Below are 19,770 nucleotides of genomic sequence, written 5' to 3' on the forward strand. Positions count from 1 at the left end.
GCTGTTGTTTGTGATGCAGACAGCAGCTGCTGCAACTCCGGCATCCTCATCAATGGAAAGGTTCTGTATCTCGGGCATTACTAAATCCCACTCGTGGCAACAGTAGCATCCACCTCTGTCTGCATTAATTCGCACTTGAAACAAGTGCACCATGATTTTTCGGCCACCCTGGATATCGCAGCTCCAGCTGAGGCTCCTGCGGCTCCGGCTTCAGCTTCCATCACTTCTCTGTCCACCCTCTCTCTTTCTGCCCGATCTAACTCCATTTGTTGAAGTTCATCGTCAGTGTACTCGGGTTCATAAAGATATCCCTTTGGCTCTAAGTGGAAGTCGATGTTTTCCTCGTCGCTCTCGTAGTCAGACATCTTCCCCAGTAGTAAACAATCGCGAATCAAACAGGTAGGCCCTTAACCTGACAACAGCCAGATGCATGCCTCGCTCTGCCCAGCTAGGAGCTAGGTGGAGCGAGACATGCATCTGGCTGTTGTCAGGTTAGTAGGCCCTAGCTGTCAGGTCATGGTGTCGCGCGCACTGATACGAACAGAGAGAAAATAGGACCAAGTGATAACGACGTGTGACTTTTTCCACTACAATGTTTTTGGGATGCAAAAATATCACTCTTTTGAACACATAATGTTTTGGGAAGAGAAACGTTTTATTTCGCTGGGTCTAGCAAACCTGCCGGACTACTTTCGGCTTGACCAAAGCTGGACGAGAACTCTGCTCACAGGATGCTGCCAGGGGTAAGTCAGTGTGATTGCATGACACTGGTGATGGGGATGCCATACAGATTCATGTCAAAAATCCCGAACTATCCCTTTAAGTCCATAAGCAATTAGGATTTTCAACTTGAAGCCAAAATATACTAAGCATGAGGGTTTTTCCTCACTGGTCATGAAAAATAAATTCCCTGTTGGATAATCTTAAAGGTTTTGAATATTGTTTCTGGCACTTTTCTTCTACTCTACTATAATTTGTGATTAACAAGGATCAATGTGCTGCAGTGTGTCATATATTCGATTGTTTGAGCTTACTTTGTAAATGATTGATGCGACTTTCTTTTCTAACTGTGTTTTTAAAGGTAATCAGAGTACGGACCATTGTCCCAAAGGATGTCAAAATAGCTAGTTTGTATTAAGGGGAAATAGCGCTCCCTACTGTTTAATCAGGTTATTTTGCAATGTGGATCAAAGGGAACGTGCATTAATATACACTATAAACTTAAACCTGTATATAATATATAACCTTATGCTTTTGGTATTTTAGCTTCACCAGCAATGAGAGGATCTACTCCTCTAGATGTAGCTGCATCCTCTGTGATGGATAACAACGGCCTAGCTCTTGCATTGGAGGAACCTGATCTGGACAAGGTAGGACTCACAACCTGTTGTTGCTTAGTGCAAAGTCACAAGGTCAAATTAACATAAAAAAAAAACGCAAACGTTTTCATTTACAAGGGCCCTGTACTTTTGTCGTATTAAAATGAACACCACATAATCTATCTGTAGGTGGTCACATACCTGGCTGGCTGTGGTCTACAGAGCTGTCCAATGCTTGTGGCTAAAGGTTATCCAGACATTGGGTGGAACCCCATTGAAGGAGAGCGTTATCTCTCCTTCTTGCGCTTTGCAGTCTTTGTCAATGGTATGACCACTTTGGCTCATTAGTTTCTCTTTCTGTCCATATGTCAGTGTTTTTTTCCCCAATTGCATCTAGAGCACCTCATAAGGGTTTATGCGTGATAAACATGTCTCTATGAAGACCAAACTCCCTGTAAGTGGAGGATAAGGATTTGTGTTTGTGTTAAAGGGGAGAGTGTGGAGGAGAACTCAAGCGTTGTGGTGAAACTACTTATTCGTCGTCCAGAGTGTTTTGGTCCTGCTCTGAGAGGAGAGGGAGGAAACGGCCTACTGGCTGCTATGAAGGAGGCTATTAAAATCTCAGAGACTCCTGCTTTGGACCTACCGGGCTCTGTGCATCGAGTCAGCTCTGATCTGTAAGGCAAAGATATTGAATAGATCTAAGCTATGTTGCTTTTACATGATGGTTGAGTTATTATATATCACAGTTTTTTTTCCATTGTCTTCATTTTTTTCTAACTCTAACAGGTCTACTGATCGTGATGATGAAGAGGAGGTGGTTCATATGGGCAACGCCATCATGTCCTTCTACTCTGCCCTTATTGATCTGTTGGGACGCTGTGCCCCAGAGATGCATGTATGCATTTAGTGGTTTTCATGTTCACTAGGTTAAGCCATTCGTGTACAGTTTTAATAAAAACAATTTTTTTACTCTTACCCATTCAGCACTAGACAGGTTTGACAAAAGGTGCTATGGGATTACAATACAACCCAAACTAGGAAAATAAACGTTTTTGTGGAAGTCAAGCTTCTGTGTTGTTTTTCTACCTGTTTGGTCTGACGTTGAGCTTTTGATAACCCAACACCAAACCCCAAAATAATGGAAAAATAGCTAAACTGAAATGTTCTACTAACATTATTAACTCTAAAAACCCTAAAGTGTAATGAGTGCAACTTGGAAAAACACCAGTTCCAAACATTTCTGAATTGGCCTTCACCACTCATGGGTGGTCAAGCTAGCTGTTGGATCCTTATTAGTTATTGTGTATCTGCGAGAAGCTATGCAGACAAAGTATCCTGTGTTTATTTCTCACAGAAGACTCTACTCTCTTGTTTTGTTTTGGGGTTTTTTTTGTTCAAGAAGAGAGCAATATGGAAAAACTGTGTTGTGGTCACGTGCTCGTCCATTCTCCAGCTCTCTCTTCTTGCTGACTTATGTCTCTAATCTAGTCTAATCTCATTTGCTTTCTTCAGCTCATAAACAAGGGAAAAGGTGAAGCCCTGCGCATTCGTGCGATACTGCGTTCTCTAGTCCCCACCGAAGACCTTGTAGGAATTATCAGCATTCCCCTGAAAACTCCCATTATCAACAAAGGTGCCTACTTCAGTATTCTAACTTACATGTCTTAGTTCGTAAATCAGAGTAAATCAGCTATTTCCCATGGCAAGCTGTCCTACTCTATTGATGGCCTTGCATTAAGCATAAAAATATTGGTCTCTAAATTTGCTGCTTTGACTACTGTTATACCGGTCAGCACATGGTCAAAGGAAAAAAGAAAACAGCAGGCTGCTGGACAAGTACAATAAAATAATGAAGAAACATTGCTCTCTTAAAGAGAAAAGACTTGCAATTATGTACTGTATATGTTTTCCTGTCCAGTCTACTATTTCATACATGTGTAGAACAAGCTGCTTAAAAATGTAACTGCTTTTTTTATTTTTCTTAGATGGATCAATGACTGAACCTGACATGTCTGCAAGTTTCTGTCCGGACCACAAAGCCCCTATGGTGCTGTTTTTAGACAGGGTCTACGGCATTGAGGACCAAAGTTTTCTGCTCCATCTGCTCGAAGTTGGCTTCCTCCCCGACCTGAGGGCAGCCACCACTCTGGATACGGTAATTAGAGTTGACAGTGGTGTGGGATACAAAACAAAGTACTTAATGATGCTAACATAAAGTATCTTTGGGGAGACTGACAGATGTGTTTTTCAATAACATTTTCTCTCTTCAGGAGGTTCTGTGTACCACTGAGACCGCCTTGGCTATGAATCGCTACATCGGCTCAGCCATGCTGCCCCTTCTTACCCGCTGTGCACCTCTCTTTGCTGGAACCGAGCACTATGCAACCCTTATTGACTCCACTCTTCACACTATCTACCGGCTATCAAAGGGCCGCTCACTGACCAAGGCACAGAGGGATGCCATAGAAGAGTGCTTGCTCTCTATTTGCAAGTAAAAACTTTGGAAAATGTTAAAAGTTTTCCCTGCCATGTAACAAAACCTTTTGCAGCTGGAAATGAAATGGATATTTGTTTTGACTGTCAAGGGAAATTATACAATAACCTTCAGCTAGATTTAATTTAAAATTGTTGACATTGTTTTATGTTAGTATGATTAAATTGGATCCGAATTTAAACACGCTCAATGCAAAAGCATTATCTCTGTCTAACCCCACTGTGCAGGTACCTTCGTCCCTCCATGTTGCAGCAGCTCCTGCACCGTCTTGTCTTTGATGTGCCCTTGCTAACTGAATACTGCAAGATGCCTCTAAGGGTTAGCTTCAATTTATTTATAACATTTTTTTTTTGTGTTTAATCTTTCTATTTTCACACTTCCTACAGATTCTAATTTCTGTTATTTCTCTGTAATTTTCTCATGGTCACACGATAAACAAACAATGTATCTTCAATGTAATAAAACAACAGGTTGCCAATTTATTTTCCCTACTTCAACTTGGAGAAATGGTAGAAGTGGTAAAACATGTATAGTGTTCAAAATCTGGAGATAAGAGTCTTAGAAGGAAAAAAAAGATTAAACGTTGTGCTTTGTGATCATATGCCTGTTGACCATGTGTCCCCTCTTCATTAATCAGCACATTGCAAAAAAAAAAAAAAAAAAAATGTAACAGTTGGCCTTTAAATTTAAAGACACTTTTTTGCTAACTTGGTCTATAAAATCTGTTTGGTATAATAAGTGTCCCACTCTTTATTTCTTGGATCCAGCTTCTTACCAACCACTATGAGCAGAACTGGAAGTACTACTGCCTCCCCTCGGGTTGGGGCAGTTTCGGCACAGCATCTGAAGATGAACTTCTGCTCACCAAGAGGATCTTCTGGGGGGTATTTGATTCTTTGTCTCAGAGGGTAAGATGTTCTTGAGTCACATCTTTCATTACTTTAAGCAGGAATTATTCATGCATGATCATATATGATTCCTGTTTTGAATTGTCTGATGGTATACTGGGTTAAAATAAATCCCTATCTAAATGTGGCAGGAATAAAAGTTGTGTCAACATGAACCCCTTAGGACTGGTGAAGCTAATTAGCTTTAGTCTTTGTTCCAGTATAAATACCACTGACATGATTTTTATAAAGAGGTGTCAAAATTACTGCTCAGTGATGCAGTGGGTAAAATTGCTGCCTTGCAGCAAAATGGTTCTGGGTTCAATTCCCGGCCCAGGGTCTTCCTGCATGGAGATTGCATGTTCTCCCTGAGCATGGGTTCTCTCCGGGTACTCTGGCTTCCTCCCACAGCCCAAAACATGACTGTTGGGTTAATTGGCTTCTCTAAATTGTCCTTAGGTGTGAGTGTGTGTGTGAATGGTTGTTTGTCCCGTGTGTCTCTGTGTTATCCTGCGATGGACTGGTGACCTGTCCAGGGTGTACACCGCCTCTTGCCCATTGATTGCTGGAGATAGGCACCAGCACCGCTCGCGACCCCTGCTCGGGACAAGCGTGTCAGATAATGGATGGATGGATGGGTGTCAAAATTCATTCAATTAAATTCAATTCAGCTTATTTATATAGCGTCAATTCACAACACATCTCAAGGCACTTTACAGAGACAATTCAACCACATCATACAGTCAAACTGATCCAAAGTTTTCTATCTAAGGAAAGCCGGTTGATTACATCGCTTCATTGACTCAAGATAAAAGTCAAGATAGCGGCGCAGGTGCTTGTTGTGGCTCTCGGTTCAGCGTGTTAATTTTAGGGTTTTTGTTCATGTTTTTAAGCATTAATCCTGTCTTGTTTTATTGATTGTTCTGGCACAGTATTACTTTATGTAAATACTTCTTGTTACACTTCCATGTGCTTATTCTATTCAAAGGACGCTTATGTCTACAACAAATGTTTATCTTTTTAGCATCTTTTTTCAATACTTTAAGATTTTGTAGTTTTATTTTAGGTTCTCTGTCATATTTAAGGTTGTTTTTATAAGGATGCTCATTTTCTCACCACATTGCGCTCTGTTATGTTATTTATCATTGAAATTGTTTATTCAAAGTAGATCAGAAAACTGCCCCTCAGTTAAAATAACATTGGACTCATTGGTTTGTTTATTAACTTGTATGTATGCAAGGAACTGTTTTAGACTTGTTAGCAATGCAGATATCCAGTGTCAGCACAATTCTCTAAATCCTCACCACGGAAACATGCTGTGCAAAGACTGGGGCTAAAAAACATCAATATCTGTGCAGCTCATCATTGATCCATGTCTTCAAGTGTGCTGGTTCCTTAGGCTTTAGAATAATTCTCTGGTGCACCAGCTTTAATTAAATGTAAAGCACATTACTTGATTTGTTGAGTATAGCCCTTTCTGTTACGTTTTTAAACAGAATTTCATTAATATTTTTTTCTTTTTTTTTCTTTCCTGTTGCAGAAATATGACCCAGAGTTATTTAAGATGGCCATGCCCTGTCTCAGTGCTATAGCTGGAGCTCTGCCACCAGACTATGTGGATGCCTCCTTTAGTGCAGCTGTTGAAAAGCCTGTTTCTTTGGATGATCAGGGAAACTTTGACCCCAAACCAATCAACACTGCTAAGTAAGTCATTATAGAGTCTGAAATCAATTAGAAAAAGTGCATTATTCTGAGTAGATATATTGATTAATGGCATGTTAATAAGTTTGCTACCATGCATCAGCTTGTACAATTACAGTAATTGTCATCCTCTTCTTCTAGCATTGTCTTACCAGAAAAGCTTGAACATTTCACCAACAAATATGCAGAGCATTGCCATGAGAAATGGTCTGCAGAAAAGGTAATGCAGAATTAAGAAATTTGAATGTGAGTAAATTGGAAACATTTGGTTGAATGGATTGAATTTTAGTCAAAGTAGGATCAATGCTAAAATAAAATCATTACAAGGAAAATTAAATTAATGAATATTGCAGTCAAATTATGCCCTCAGAAAATCCTTTTAAGAAACCTAAACGTGAGCAGAAGACAATAGTTTTTACACAGAACTACAGAGAACTTTGAAAATTTACAAAAGTTCAATATGAAAAAGAAATATACCAAAAAAAAAAAAAAAGTTTACTTTGTCCAGACCAAACAAGATGATTAAAGGGGCTCTATTGTGTGAGTTCACCCTTGGTGAACAAAAGCTTTTTCAGCTTTTGTCTCTGTTTGTATCTCAGGTGTTGCTAGGTTGGAAATATGGGGACTGTGTGGATGAAAAAGGAAAAACACATCCTCAGTTAAGGACCTACAAAGCCCTAACAGAAAAGGTAACAAAAGACAGTGTAACACAGATAAATAAACACGGTTGCCTAATTGTTGGTACTCTGTTTTTAATGTCTTTAATTCTATTATAGGAAAAGGAGATTTACAGATTGCCTATTAGGGACTCTCTGAAAAGCATGCTGGCCATGGGCTGGAGCATTGACAGGACAAAGGATGGAGAATGCATGTCTCTGCAAAGGGAAAATGAGAGGATGAGGAAAATATCTCAAGCTTCTCAGGTACAGTTATTTATTTATTTTGTTTCTGGCCTTCTCCTGTGTGACATTAGAATTGAAAAATAACAATGTGTCTTCAAATATTTATTAGCATCTGTGCTCACTTGCATTTCATTGGTGAATCAAAGTTAGTTCTTCTGTTACCAATCATAAAGTACCACACAAACTTTGATGATGTGGTGGAAACAAACCTAAAGACTTGTGTGCTATCAAACATAGAATATTTAACCCGTCAACAGTGTCCATTACCATTTCTCTAGTGATAAATACCAATATTATATTTATTAGGATTTTGAATTATAGATGAACATGAAGTAAATATAATTTCTTGAAATGCTTCATTTTTCCAGCTTTAAACGTAGAGCTGATGTGCCTTAACTTAAAGTTCAATTTTTGTCTTATCTATCCATAGGACATTCTCCCAAAAGCTATGCTGTTTATAAACATACAATATTTTCAAATATCCATTAGTGCAAAATCGTCCATAGCTGTATATTGGTTATTTATTCTCCAGGTGCATAGTTTTTACACTGTTAAAACACTTTACAGTACAGTATTTTATTGTTTATCATTTAACTCTTCACTATTAAGTCCATATTTGTGTGACCATTTTTTCTATAATCTTTTTGCTGCTGTAAACACCAGAATTTCCCCATTGTTGGACAATAAATGGATCTTCTATTCTATTCTATTCTATTCTATTCTATTCTATTCTATTCTATTCTATTCTATTCTATTCTATTCTATTCTATTCTATTCTATTCTATTCTATTCTATTCTATTCTATTCTATCCTAACATGTAGTTTGGCAAATTCCACCCTGGCGGTTTTTATTTTTTGATAGCTTTTAACAATGATGCCCTCCTTATTCTCCTCTCTCATTAAGTCTGGAGATGTCTTGAGAGATGTACTGAACAAAATTTATTTTTGTATACACTCTGTGTGTACAAAATGACAATAAATTCAGTTTAACTCTTAAAAAGTCTCTAGTCCACTTTGGTTAAAAAACGATGTATGGTGCGATTTGACATGGATACTCCTTGAGTTTGATATTCACCTTGAATCTCTTTAGAAGTTTTTCTTGGCTCATTTATTACCATTCATATTATCTGTCTCTTTGGTTATCAATTTTCCTCTTGCAGCGATGTCCAGAGAGGTTGGCTATGGTCCAATGGATCTCACATTTCTGAAAAATATGTGCACCTGTAGTTACAGGAACCTCAGGCTGCTTGGAGATGATCTTATGCTTGTCTAGAATTTTCTTTCTAATCCCCTGAGATAATTTTTTCCTTTGCTTCTAATGGCCCATGATGATTGTTAACACACCATGCCACCAAACAGCACAGTCCCTACCTGCAGCCCTATATGTAGGACCACTGACTGATTAAAAGATGCTAGAAAGATTTGATGCTAATTAGTGGACACGCCTTGATTTAAAATCTCATTTTGGTTACATTATTTTCTACTGGTACCATCATTTTTGTCCAGACCTTTTTAATTTATTTTATTATTTCAAAAATGATTCTGTTGAAGCGTGATTGGAAAAACAATGTCTGACTTTCATTTGATCAATCTCATTGAACTTGTATTAATTTCTACTTGTGTCAGATTTTGATATTTTTCTGACAATTTTAGGTATTTCTTTCAATAAATGAGAGGTTAGAACAATTCAATCTACCTTTCTACATTAAGCACTATCTACAATAATATTTCTGACAAAAGATTTGTGTGACTAATTGTGTGCAAACATTACATATTTGGTAAATGTAGTCTAGGTGAGAATAATTTATAGTCAGTATAGGTTCTCTGTGAAAAGCTCAGAGTTTTCTTCAAGAATATAGGTGGTGAAATGGCATCAAAAAGAGAAAGAAACAGGGCAGACAGATCATGGAGAAAATTATGAAGAAATAAAAAAAAAAGAGTTAGGTTATAAAACAATATCCAAAACATTTGACATCTGTCTAAGCTCAGTTCAATTATTGAAGCTGGATAAAGGTAAATAAAGAGTAATCCTGAAAATAGATAAATAAATAAAAAAGGTTAGGGTCCTGTCTACGATCTGGGGACTTATACTGCTGATCACTTTTCCCCATCAAAGATATAAACAGTTATAGCTTCAGTGATAGGCTTTTCTCCCATTCATGTGTCATGATAGTCCAATAAAAGTTCTGATTCAATTAAGTTCCAATTTTTTTGGTAAACCTTGAATACTAATGTTCATAGAAGTTCTCCACCCAAACCAATTGAATTTAAGCTACTTTGCAAAGAAGAAAAATGTAAGATTTTAGATGTACAATACTGAAAAAGACTTATAAAAAGACCAAAACAGCCCAACTGTAGATACAGTACAAGAACTGATTTTAAAAACATACAATGTAATTTCTTCTCTCCACTTCTGTCATGCCATATTTAGGATTTAAAAAAAAATCCTAAATAAATACAAAATCCAATGCGAAGAGTTACACATGATATGAATACTTTATCAAAGTGCTAGAAAACACTTACAAGACCAGACTGTTTGAACTTAATCAGCAACACAACACACAGAATGTGCTATGAATAAATAATTGTTTTACTAGTGTCTACTATTTATCTAATAGTATTCTCATCTTGAATTTTCGAATACATGAGTCTATAGTTTTAGCTCTTTTAGAATGCCCATATTCTCAGCGCACGGGTTGGTTTCTATGAAGACCACTCTCTGTGTTGATTTTCTTCCCTAGTAACTAATAAATCAATAAGTACTTCTTTGTGAAATGTATTTAACTCGTCTTACCAAAATGTCACTCTAAACCCGCATGTGTTTCCAGGCTAATGGCTTTAATCCCAGCCCAACAGACACAAGCAATGTGATTTTGTCAAGAGAATTGCAGGTAAGAAACTCCCCATTAGCTTTTGAATATTCTATTTCTTTTCATTTTGAATCAAATGAGCCCACAGATGCACAAGAGATCAAAGCCGTCTGTCCTGAATGCGAATGAGTTTGTGGGTGGGAAAAGGGTTTTTCACTGGCTTTATCTCCTTGTGTCTTTGCTCTAAGGGGATGGTTGAAGTAATGGCAGAGAATTACCATAACATCTGGGCCAAGAAGAAGAAAAGTGACCTTGGAAGCAGAGGTGAATAATTAATGAATTGCATTATGAACGCAAACTGCACAAAGACACCAGCCAAACAGAGAGGGAAAATTTGTTTATGTATGACTACTGTGATATTAAAAGGACCCTTATGGTTGTAAATTGTGTCTTTTTCATCTATTTCTTGTTTGAATGCTTCAATATTCTTCACAAATTACAGTAAGATACTCTGATTTCTGTTTTAGGTGGAGGAACTCATCCTCTCCTGGTGCCTTATGACACCCTAACAGCCAAGGAGAAGGCCCGCGATCGAGAGAAGGCCCTGGACATTTTTCGCTTCCTGCAAATCAATGGCTACAGCATCACAAGGTCAGTATGCTGTGACTATAAAAGTAATATTGTTGCATACGAATGATAAGCTTCAGACAGTGTATTATGTTGCAGAGGGTTGAAAGACTTGGAGCAGGATTCTTCTTCAATGGAAAAAAGGTTTTCCTATAAGTTCCTCAAGAAGCTACTAAAGTATGTTGATTCAGCCCAGGACTTCATTGCCCACTTAGGTATGATACTGTAACATGGCATTAAAACATTTACTGAATTCTTGTTGTTTAAAGTAAAACTGATTTTCTTCATTCAGAGGCAATGGCTGCTAGTGGAAAAACAGACCGATCGCCTCATGAACAAGAAATCAAGTTTTTTGCCAAAGTAAGGAAATTTAACATTTTAAATATAAATGTAACTTATATCTAAAGCTATGTTGAATATATATCGCTAGAGTTTATTTTTACGGAGTGAGTCGAGTGAGTCGAGTGATTCTTGGTCTTCTCCAGGTTCTTCTCCCACTCATCGATCAGTACTTCAAAAACCACTCTCTGTATTTCCTCTCCTCTCCAAGCAAGAATCTAAGTAGCAGTGGTTATGCCTCTAACAAAGAGAAGGAAATGGTTGCCAGGTAAAAACTTATTTAAGGAAGCAAACTCTGCATTTTAGTGTTTCTCATTCCTTGGTTTTTGTCTGAAATTTGAACCGCTTTGTTATGTCCCTCACTGTAACTTTCTGATGTTCTCCCTGTTTCTGCTCTTTATGCTCAAGCTTGTTTTGCAAACTGGCAGCTCTTGTTAGACACAGGATTTCTCTTTTTGGTAAGCTGATGTTTATGAGTCAATGAAGTTCTTGCATACATATTTTATGTTACAGCCTCTGTATAACATACCCTGATCACTTTTTTTGAAAAAAATTAGGAGAACCTCTATCTGTAAAATTGCATATAAAAGTAAAATATGAGGCTTGATGACATGTCTGTGAAGATTCTCAGTCATCCAGGTCATGGTCCAGCTTAAAAAATTAAGTTTAGGCAACTGGACATAAACTTCTAGAAGACGTTTTGCCTCTCATCCCAGAGACTTCTTCAGTTTGTCGCAGAAAACTTCACGTCCAGTTGCCTTACTTAGCCTTTCAAGCTGCATGACATGAAAAAGCCGTAAAGTCATAAAACAACATTTAAATATAGTGATAAGATCAGTTGCCATGAATCCAAATGTTCCTCCCTCCATTCTTTCTAAACTGCTTTAGCATTTAGTATGAATTAATTTATTCAGATAACTACCGGTATACTATGGTTTGGACATATATTCTGAAAGACTCCATCTTAGTGGGAAATGTCATTTAACTTTATTCTAATTTAATTTTAGTGATTTGTTTGTTTTTGCAGGGACAGATTTCAATATTTCATCATATTGAACAAAGACGTTTGTAGCCCTATTTAATTTAAAATGACTGGGTTAATGATTACATAAGAATTATAATGTAACACAAGGTTTCGAATGTAATTATGACAAAATGAAATCAAATAAGCTCAGTAAATATTCACCAAAATATACGTTCATGTTAAGTAAATTAGAACAGTGATGCTCTTCTCCAGAACAAAATTCAAGCACATTCGGATACTATTCATAAGACCCTTATAGTTGTAGCCATTCAAAATCTCCCCACTTTCCTTGATGGGCCCTTGGCTGGTCTCTTACAATTCCTTTTTAAACATCAATATTTGTACAAACAATTTCTTTCTGTCATGATTTGTGGACATTAAAATCTAAGGAGAAGTGTCATCTCCTGGTCAGACCCTATAATTCAGTGAAAGGGTGGAGTCAGAGTAAAAAAACATGCAAGTGGGGTCACCCCAGTGGCTGGAAGTTGGAGTGGATTTTGCTGGGAGTTGGATGGAAATGGGCTGCCCTTCGGCTGGCGTTTGACTGGGAAGGGCCACTTTGAAAGGCTGCTATTGTACTTATTAAACAACAATTTTTAATTGCTGATCTGATCATGTCAAATTTTGTAAGCTATTCTGTTTAGCTCAGTTACTGTCAAATTACAATTCGCACCTTCTAAAGAGGAATGGACGCTGTATAAAGGGGTGTAAGAACCGTCTTAAGTTAAAGTTTTTTTACACAAATAATTTTAAACTCCTAAAAAGTATGAAACTCAATGTAACTGTAGTCTGTCTTGATGACTTCATATTACTTTTAAATTTTTTTTAACCATTTTTTTTTAGCTGATTTATTTTAAGTTTCTGGATTTTGCTGATGATGAGGCTCATGACTAGATAAATATGGAATGTACCATCTTTCCAGAGAGAATGTATTGTCCCTGCAGACAGAGAACATTGTTGTGTTTTACCCTTTCCATGACTGCTGGGATTTGCCTTAAAATAATATAGTTTAAAAATATGGCAACATTGAACCTTTCCAGGAATAGCTATGGCTATTCCTCTAAACTGACAAAGTGGGCAAAGAATATTATGGGAGAAGACCTGCTGTTGGAACTTGTCAAAACCAGTTTTTGTGAACACATATAAAAACATTTAATACTGTTCTTTGAATTACATTTTTTATTTGTTATATATATAATAATATATATATTATATATTGTTTTGTTAAGGAAGAAAATATTCTAAATAGTTAACTTTGGAAAAAGGTTGGGTGTTTCTCTTCCTCTCCCAGGTGCGCTCAGCGAGCTGCGTGTGGCCCCCAAGGAAAACCAGCAAGATATGCGAACGTCACAGAATCACAGAATTTAATCCAACAAAAAACAGCTTATTTAAATTTAAAAACAAAAAATGCAGAACAACGAAAACCCTACATTCAGTTAACCCGAGGTTTGAGAAAAATTGGGAAAAAAGGGGGCCCCAAAAACGCGTTTTGGAGGGGGAGCTGGTGCAAAAGCCTAAAAAAAATTTGGGGCTATCTGAAAATTTTTTCCCCCGTTGCTCCAAAATTTTTTTAAAAGTGAATTTAAGGGCCCTTTCCCCTTTTGTATAAAGGGGTTTCCCCGGGTTGACCAATTTTTTAAATATTTGGACACCAAAAAAAACTTTAAATTTTGGCGGGCCCCCCCCACTAGATTTTAAGGTTTATTGGGGTGTCATGAGATAAAATTTAACAGAATTTGATGTGGAATGTTTTTAGGGCCCTTTTCCCCGCCCCTAAAATTTTAAGAACAAACTTAAATTTTTAGTATTTTGGGGTTTCGGGAAAAAATTATCTTCCCAAAGTAATCTTGTTTTTGCACCTTTTCCCCCAAAAAATTGAATTTTGCCTTAAAAACCAAAAAGAATCAAAAGAAATAAGATTAAAAATTCCTTTTTCTCCATATAAAACTTTTTTTTTCAATATAACATTAAAATTTTTTTCCTTAAAACCTTATCCTGGGGCCAAATTTTTAATAGTAAAAAAAACATTTTCATTCAATCAAATTTCCCAAATTTTATTCGGGTTTTCCCCCGATAGTACACTTTCAATTAGGGAAAAAAAAAAAAATTAATACTTAGAAAAAAGTTTAAAAAAATAAAAGTTAATTTTTTTTTAAAAATTTTTCATTTTTTTTCAAATATCACAAACATTCAGATGTTTTATTTTTGGAAGACCCCTTTGTTTCTGTAAAAACCCAAAGGGGACCCCTCCCCGAGGCTCAAATGTTTTTTTACCCCCCGGAGATACCCCTTTTTTGGCCTCCTGTGTTTGAAAAATTACCCCTTTGTAGTTTTTAAAAAATTAAACAGCATTTTTAAAAATTTTAGAAAATTGGGTCAAAATGAAAAGTGTTAAACCTTTCCTTTTAAAACAGCCATAAGATTAAAAAATTTTAAAAAATAAAATAATCCCTTTTTCTTTAACAGTCCCCGTTTTGAGGTCTGAGAAAACCCGAAACCCCACAAAAACTAAATTTATTAAACCTTTAATAGAGGGAACCAAAAACAAATATTTAGTTACTTTAAAAAATAAAACCTTATCTAAATTTTATAACAGTCCCCGTTTTTTAAAAGAAACTACCCGGGTTTTACCCCCCTCAAACCCGCAGCAAACCCCGGAAAAAAAAAAATCTTTATTTGGGAGAGGAGGCGCAAGGGGGCCCTGCTTCCTTCTCAATTTTAAATGTAAAAGCCTAATGTAACGACCCCGGGAAGTCACGGTAACAAAAACACATCCACAGGTGGGCCCCTATGGCTACCAAAAAGTAGCCAAGAAATAGCGTGAATTTACGTTTCCCCCCCCATTTACCAAACATAGTAGGGAAAACCCTGTCCAAAAAACCCATTTTTACCCGAAAATTTTTTGCATAGTTTTTCTCAAAATTCTCAACCCTTTTTAAAGTCTGTGACAGATCCCTCAGGGGTATATTATTAGGTTTTAAGTACCCGAAACTGTCTTGGAACTAAAGCCGACCCCCCTTTTTTTAGCCCAAAAGGGATGTCCCCCCCAAACCGATTTTGAATTTTCATTTTTAAAAAAGTGGGGCTAACTGGTCCCTTTAAAACCCCCAAAGCTTTCCCCGGTCAGATTTGTAAACCTAAAAAGATTATAAAGGAATAATTAATCCTATTTAACATTTTTATTGGGGGGGATAGGAAAAAAAGCTGGGTTTCCACAAAGGGAAATTCCTTTAAAAAACCCGCTGCAATTTTATCCGCCCAAATTTTTTTGATCCGGAACCCCCCTCGGCCACCCATTTATCGATATAAGTAGGGAATTAGTAAATCAAATCAAAGCCCGTTCCAAATGTGTTTTTAGCAAACCCGTCGCTTTTTCTCTTTTGTCCGTTAAATTGGGAAAACCTGGCCCGGGCCTCAGGGTCAAATCCTTTTCCTAAAAACCATAAACGGGGGTGCAGGCGGTATAAACACATACTCCGACCAAGTCTTTGGAGGGGGAAATTGCACAATTAAAACTTCACCCCCACAAAAAAAATTAAAAATCAGCTCTGGCCCCAAATTCCCCATTTGGGTTTTATCAAAATAACAAATACACCAAAACATAGGGAAACTGTCCAAAAATTTAAAACAGGGTCCAAGATGAGTGAAAAAAAAACAGAAAAATTTTTAAACCTACCCTTATCCGGGAAAAAAAGTTCCCCTTTGAGGGATAGTTATTAAAAGGGGATTTATTGTGGCAAAACAAATACAATTTAAAAGGGATTCGCCCAGTGTTAAAACTCTGCATGCAATCAAAACCCCGTATCCCCCCAAGTGTAATTTGGGGCCCCGGGTTCCCTATAAAAAATGAAAGGGGTTTTTGTTGCACATGCAATTTTCAGTTCCCAATTTTTAGTTTCTATAGCTGTTTTTAAACCCTCCCAAAAAACCATTTAAAATTTTTTTTTTCCTTTTACCCCGGCAATGTTTGAATGATGTTTAATGGTGGGATGCAGGTTTTAGTCAATTTTTGCCGCATACTGATCAGGAACCTCAATTCCCCCTTTTCTTTTGGGGCCCGACAGATTAAAATTTTAAAAAATTCGGGGGTGGTTCTTTCTATCAATTGAAGCTTTCCCCAAAAATTTAAAAAAAAGCTGAATCGGGATTTTTTTTTAAAAGAAAAACATTATGCATTTAGGAAATGGTTAAAACAAGAGGAATTTTTACCCTTCTGGGGGAATTTTCCTATGGGCCCTTGTTTTTGGTTACCTTGTCATATTCAGTGACATTTTTAAGCATAAGGTGGATCCAACTTGATCCCCCCATCTGAAAAAAAACCCAATTTAAGTAGGACACAAAAGTCGAAAACCCCTTTTTCCTGGGGTAAAACAAAGTCGCGGGAAAGTGAGATCTCCACACAAATAAAAAAGGAGTCTTTGCCCGGATGAGGAGTCGACCAGCCCGGACGAGTTTCCTCACACAGGTCAATTTTGGGAAAACCCGGTTTAAAGTACCCAAAAAAATATAATTCAATTTTAATTTCCCTTATTTTTTAGTGAGGCACATTAACAGGAGTTTCAAAAAACGCTTCACTTTGAGCAGTCCCCTTTCCCCCAGAACTCCACGTTCAACAAAAATCGGTCGGAAATCCGTTTTTTGATAGGAATTTTGTCCGCTGGTAGGGGCCCTTCCCAAAACCCCTACTCCCCCGGGGAGAAATGGAGTCGAAAAAAAAACATAGCAAAAAACTTCCACTGCCGATACGTGTTTTTAAACTGGAAACTCCATTTTGAACGTTTTTCAAATGTGTTTGCGCTATTCAAAAAATTTAAAAAACTCACCCGTGAAAAACAAAATTTTAACCAAAAAAAAACTTTAAAAACCCAAAAAAAAATTTTTCCCTTTCAAATATGAAAAAATTTCCCAAAAATCAGTTATTGAAAAAGAAAAAAAACACAAAAGGAATTTCAGCCCCGAATATGAAATAAAAAAAAAAAAAAATTAAAAAATAAGATATCTCAAAAATTTCTAAAAAAATGCTTTGCAGACTTAAAAAACAATATTCACCACCCCAAAAATACAATTTGTCCAAAAAAAAAAACAATTTAAAAACAAACAAAAAAAAATCATAAACACATAAAATTTTCAAAATTGATAAACAAGTAAAAAAATTTCAAAATAGCCTTTTTTTTTTTTTTTTTTTTTTTTTTTACAATTCAATAATAAGAATTTAGATTCGTCCTATGTCTTTCAAAAAGTCCTCAAAAAATGAATATGAATTTCTTCGTCAGGAAAAGATCCAAAAAAACGCGCAAAAAGAAAACCCAATGTTTAGAGTTCGCAAAAAAAAAAGGAAAAAACGCAAAAAAAAAGAAGATAAGTTAATGATGATCTTGTAGCCCGATCCTTTTACTGGTTTCCCTCGGTTGTAAACCCCAGGTTTTTACCCGAGTGTTTTTGGGTTTCTCACTGAAAATTTTGGGGTATTATGCCCCAAAATTTTCTGTGGTTTAAGGAGAGGGTTTTCGATCTTCCCTTTTTTCAAGGGGAAGGACACAAAAACGGATTTTTTTGTGCTGTCTGGGCCTTTTAAGCCCTTTTTGATTCAGGAAAAAAGAAGAAAAATTTAGCCAGGAACCTCGTTGCTTTACACTTCTGCCCGGAAATGCCCGATCCTCCTTTCCCGTTGGGGTGTGCCTGCAGACAATCCTGACCGCAGGTTTTAGGGCTGCAAAGATTCTCCCTTTTGCTTTTGTAGCCCTTTCTTTTGTGGCTCTCAGAGCTGCCCTGCCCTGACCCCCAAAGGAAACCCCGGGGTTTTCCCCTTTTCCCTTTTAGAAAGGACAGCCCTGAGAATGTTCTCCACGAAACTGGTATGGTTTGGTGAAGCGGGGGTTAAAACCAATTTTTTTGTTTTACCCTTAAAGGGGGCACCCCCGTCGGGTTCCGGGGAAATGTCCCGAAACCCGGACGTTCTCTTTTTGTTGGTATTTTTAAATTTGCTGCCAGGACCCGTTAAAAAACCTTTTAAGAATTTTTTTGAAGGTTTAAAAGTGCAAAAGTTCACCCCTTTTCCCCCTGGGATGCGGGTAGCGGTCCTGGAAAATCCGTCCCGTTGGGGCTCATTTTGGAGAGAATTGGGTTTAAATTTTGGGTTTAAAAAAGGCCCTTTCGGACAAAAACTTTCAAAACAAATTTTGGCAAAGGGCCTCCCACCCAATTTTAATTTTTAGGTTTCACAAACTTTTGCCCCAAATTTTTTTTTTTTAGTTTGGTTTAATTCCCCTCAACCCCTTTCCCTGTGTTTGGGGATGAATATACTGTACGAATTTAAAAGCTTTAACCCCGAGCTCTTAGGGCCTTTACCCCTTTTTGCAGTTCCCTTTGGGTTCCTTTAAAAAAGTGTGCCGTTGTTTGGGGTCTTACCCTTCCTTTTGGGAAAATTTTGGGGGGGAAATGTAAAAGGATTGGTCCCAAAACACTTTTTTATAAACCAAATTTTACTTTTTCCTTTTTTTGTGGGGCCCCGCTTTGGCCCGCCCGAGTTTGCAAACAACACATTAAAACATACTGTTAAAAGCCTCTAAAGGGCGTTAAACTTTTTTCTTTTAAAAATCCCCTTTAATTTTTCCTTTTTAAAGGTTTTTGTAGTGCCAAGGGGGAAATGTCCCCCTTGGGGGTGCTGATAGTTGGTTTTTGCAATTGTTGTTTTCCACCCAAATTTCAAATTTTTTCACATGAAACCTGGGCCATTGGGCCCCCAAAAAGGATGCCCAAAAGTGCTTTGGGTTTTTTAACATCTTTGTAACGCCCACAAAGTCCAAGTCCCTGGCTTTCCCGAAAAAAACCTGGATTTTCATAATAGGAGGAAAAAAATTACTTTACCATTCGGTCCCCCCCAGAAATCCCCCCCATTTAGCGGCACCCTTGCTTTCCAAAACTTTACGTTTTTCAGGTGACACCCCTTTTTTGATGAGAAATAATTTTCCCAGGTTTAAAATTTTTTCCCTCTGCTCAATTTCCCGTAAAATTCCCCTTAAAAGAGAAAGGCAGGTATCCAGCTTTCCCTTTTTTGCGGCCTCATCCCCTGGGGGGGAGCATTTCCTGCTCAAACTTGGTTTCTTTGATTATGTCCCTTTTTAAAATTTTAAACACCGCAAAAAGATTGAGGCGAGTAATTGCCTCCCCCAATTTTTTCATTTCAGTTCCCCTGTTTTTTGGGCTTTTGTTTCTGTGTTTATAAATCTGCTCTAAGCCCCTGAGGAAATTCCACGTGTACGGGGATAGGCCCCGTAGGTGAATCACCCGTATAGATTCAAAAACAACCCCTTTTAAACTAATTTAAGGGGCCCCAACCACGCTTTAACTTTGCTCTTGTGCTGAAATTGGGGGGCCCCCTAACCCCTTTTTGCCTTTAAAACCCGAAACTCACTGCCCCCATCTTCCATACAGCATATGCTGCCCCTCAAAGTCTGTGGTTTATGTTTTAAAAAAGAACATCTGTGTAAATATTTTCACATCTTTACCCCTAAAGGAGAAGCTTGTAGGTCAGGTCTTTTTTTTCTTCCTTTTTTACTAACTCCCCCACAGTTATGTGGTTATTCTTGCATTCCTGTCAGCCATTTTTCATCCGTTATTTTACCCAAAAGTTTTTATTTGGTTTATTCCAGGGAAATTTTTTT

At 37.3% G+C, this 19,770-nt stretch overlaps 1 protein-coding gene across 1 annotated transcript in view; it reads left to right on the forward strand.

Annotated features, from left to right (window-relative positions):
- LOC119787491 (ryanodine receptor 3-like) overlaps positions 1-19,770 on the forward strand; it is a 154,527-nt gene that overhangs the window by 94,878 nt on the left and 39,879 nt on the right. Inside the window, exons 42-61 of the mRNA XM_038291382.1 lie at positions 1,267-1,370; positions 1,509-1,644; positions 1,810-1,996; positions 2,109-2,217; positions 2,835-2,955; positions 3,308-3,477; positions 3,593-3,813; positions 4,044-4,134; positions 4,584-4,724; positions 6,244-6,407; positions 6,546-6,624; positions 7,004-7,093; positions 7,181-7,327; positions 10,135-10,197; positions 10,365-10,440; positions 10,644-10,767; positions 10,843-10,958; positions 11,036-11,103; positions 11,229-11,350; positions 11,491-11,540. Of these exons, the coding sequence (XP_038147310.1) occupies positions 1,267-1,370; positions 1,509-1,644; positions 1,810-1,996; positions 2,109-2,217; positions 2,835-2,955; positions 3,308-3,477; positions 3,593-3,813; positions 4,044-4,134; positions 4,584-4,724; positions 6,244-6,407; positions 6,546-6,624; positions 7,004-7,093; positions 7,181-7,327; positions 10,135-10,197; positions 10,365-10,440; positions 10,644-10,767; positions 10,843-10,958; positions 11,036-11,103; positions 11,229-11,350; positions 11,491-11,540 (2,379 nt within the window). The remainder of the gene's footprint in view (positions 1-1,266; positions 1,371-1,508; positions 1,645-1,809; positions 1,997-2,108; positions 2,218-2,834; positions 2,956-3,307; positions 3,478-3,592; positions 3,814-4,043; positions 4,135-4,583; positions 4,725-6,243; positions 6,408-6,545; positions 6,625-7,003; positions 7,094-7,180; positions 7,328-10,134; positions 10,198-10,364; positions 10,441-10,643; positions 10,768-10,842; positions 10,959-11,035; positions 11,104-11,228; positions 11,351-11,490; positions 11,541-19,770) is intronic.

This window comes from Cyprinodon tularosa, unplaced genomic scaffold (genome assembly GCF_016077235.1).
Source record: "Cyprinodon tularosa strain WSP-4 unplaced genomic scaffold, ASM1607723v1 ctg3, whole genome shotgun sequence".
NCBI lineage: Eukaryota > Metazoa > Chordata > Actinopteri > Cyprinodontiformes > Cyprinodontidae > Cyprinodon > Cyprinodon tularosa.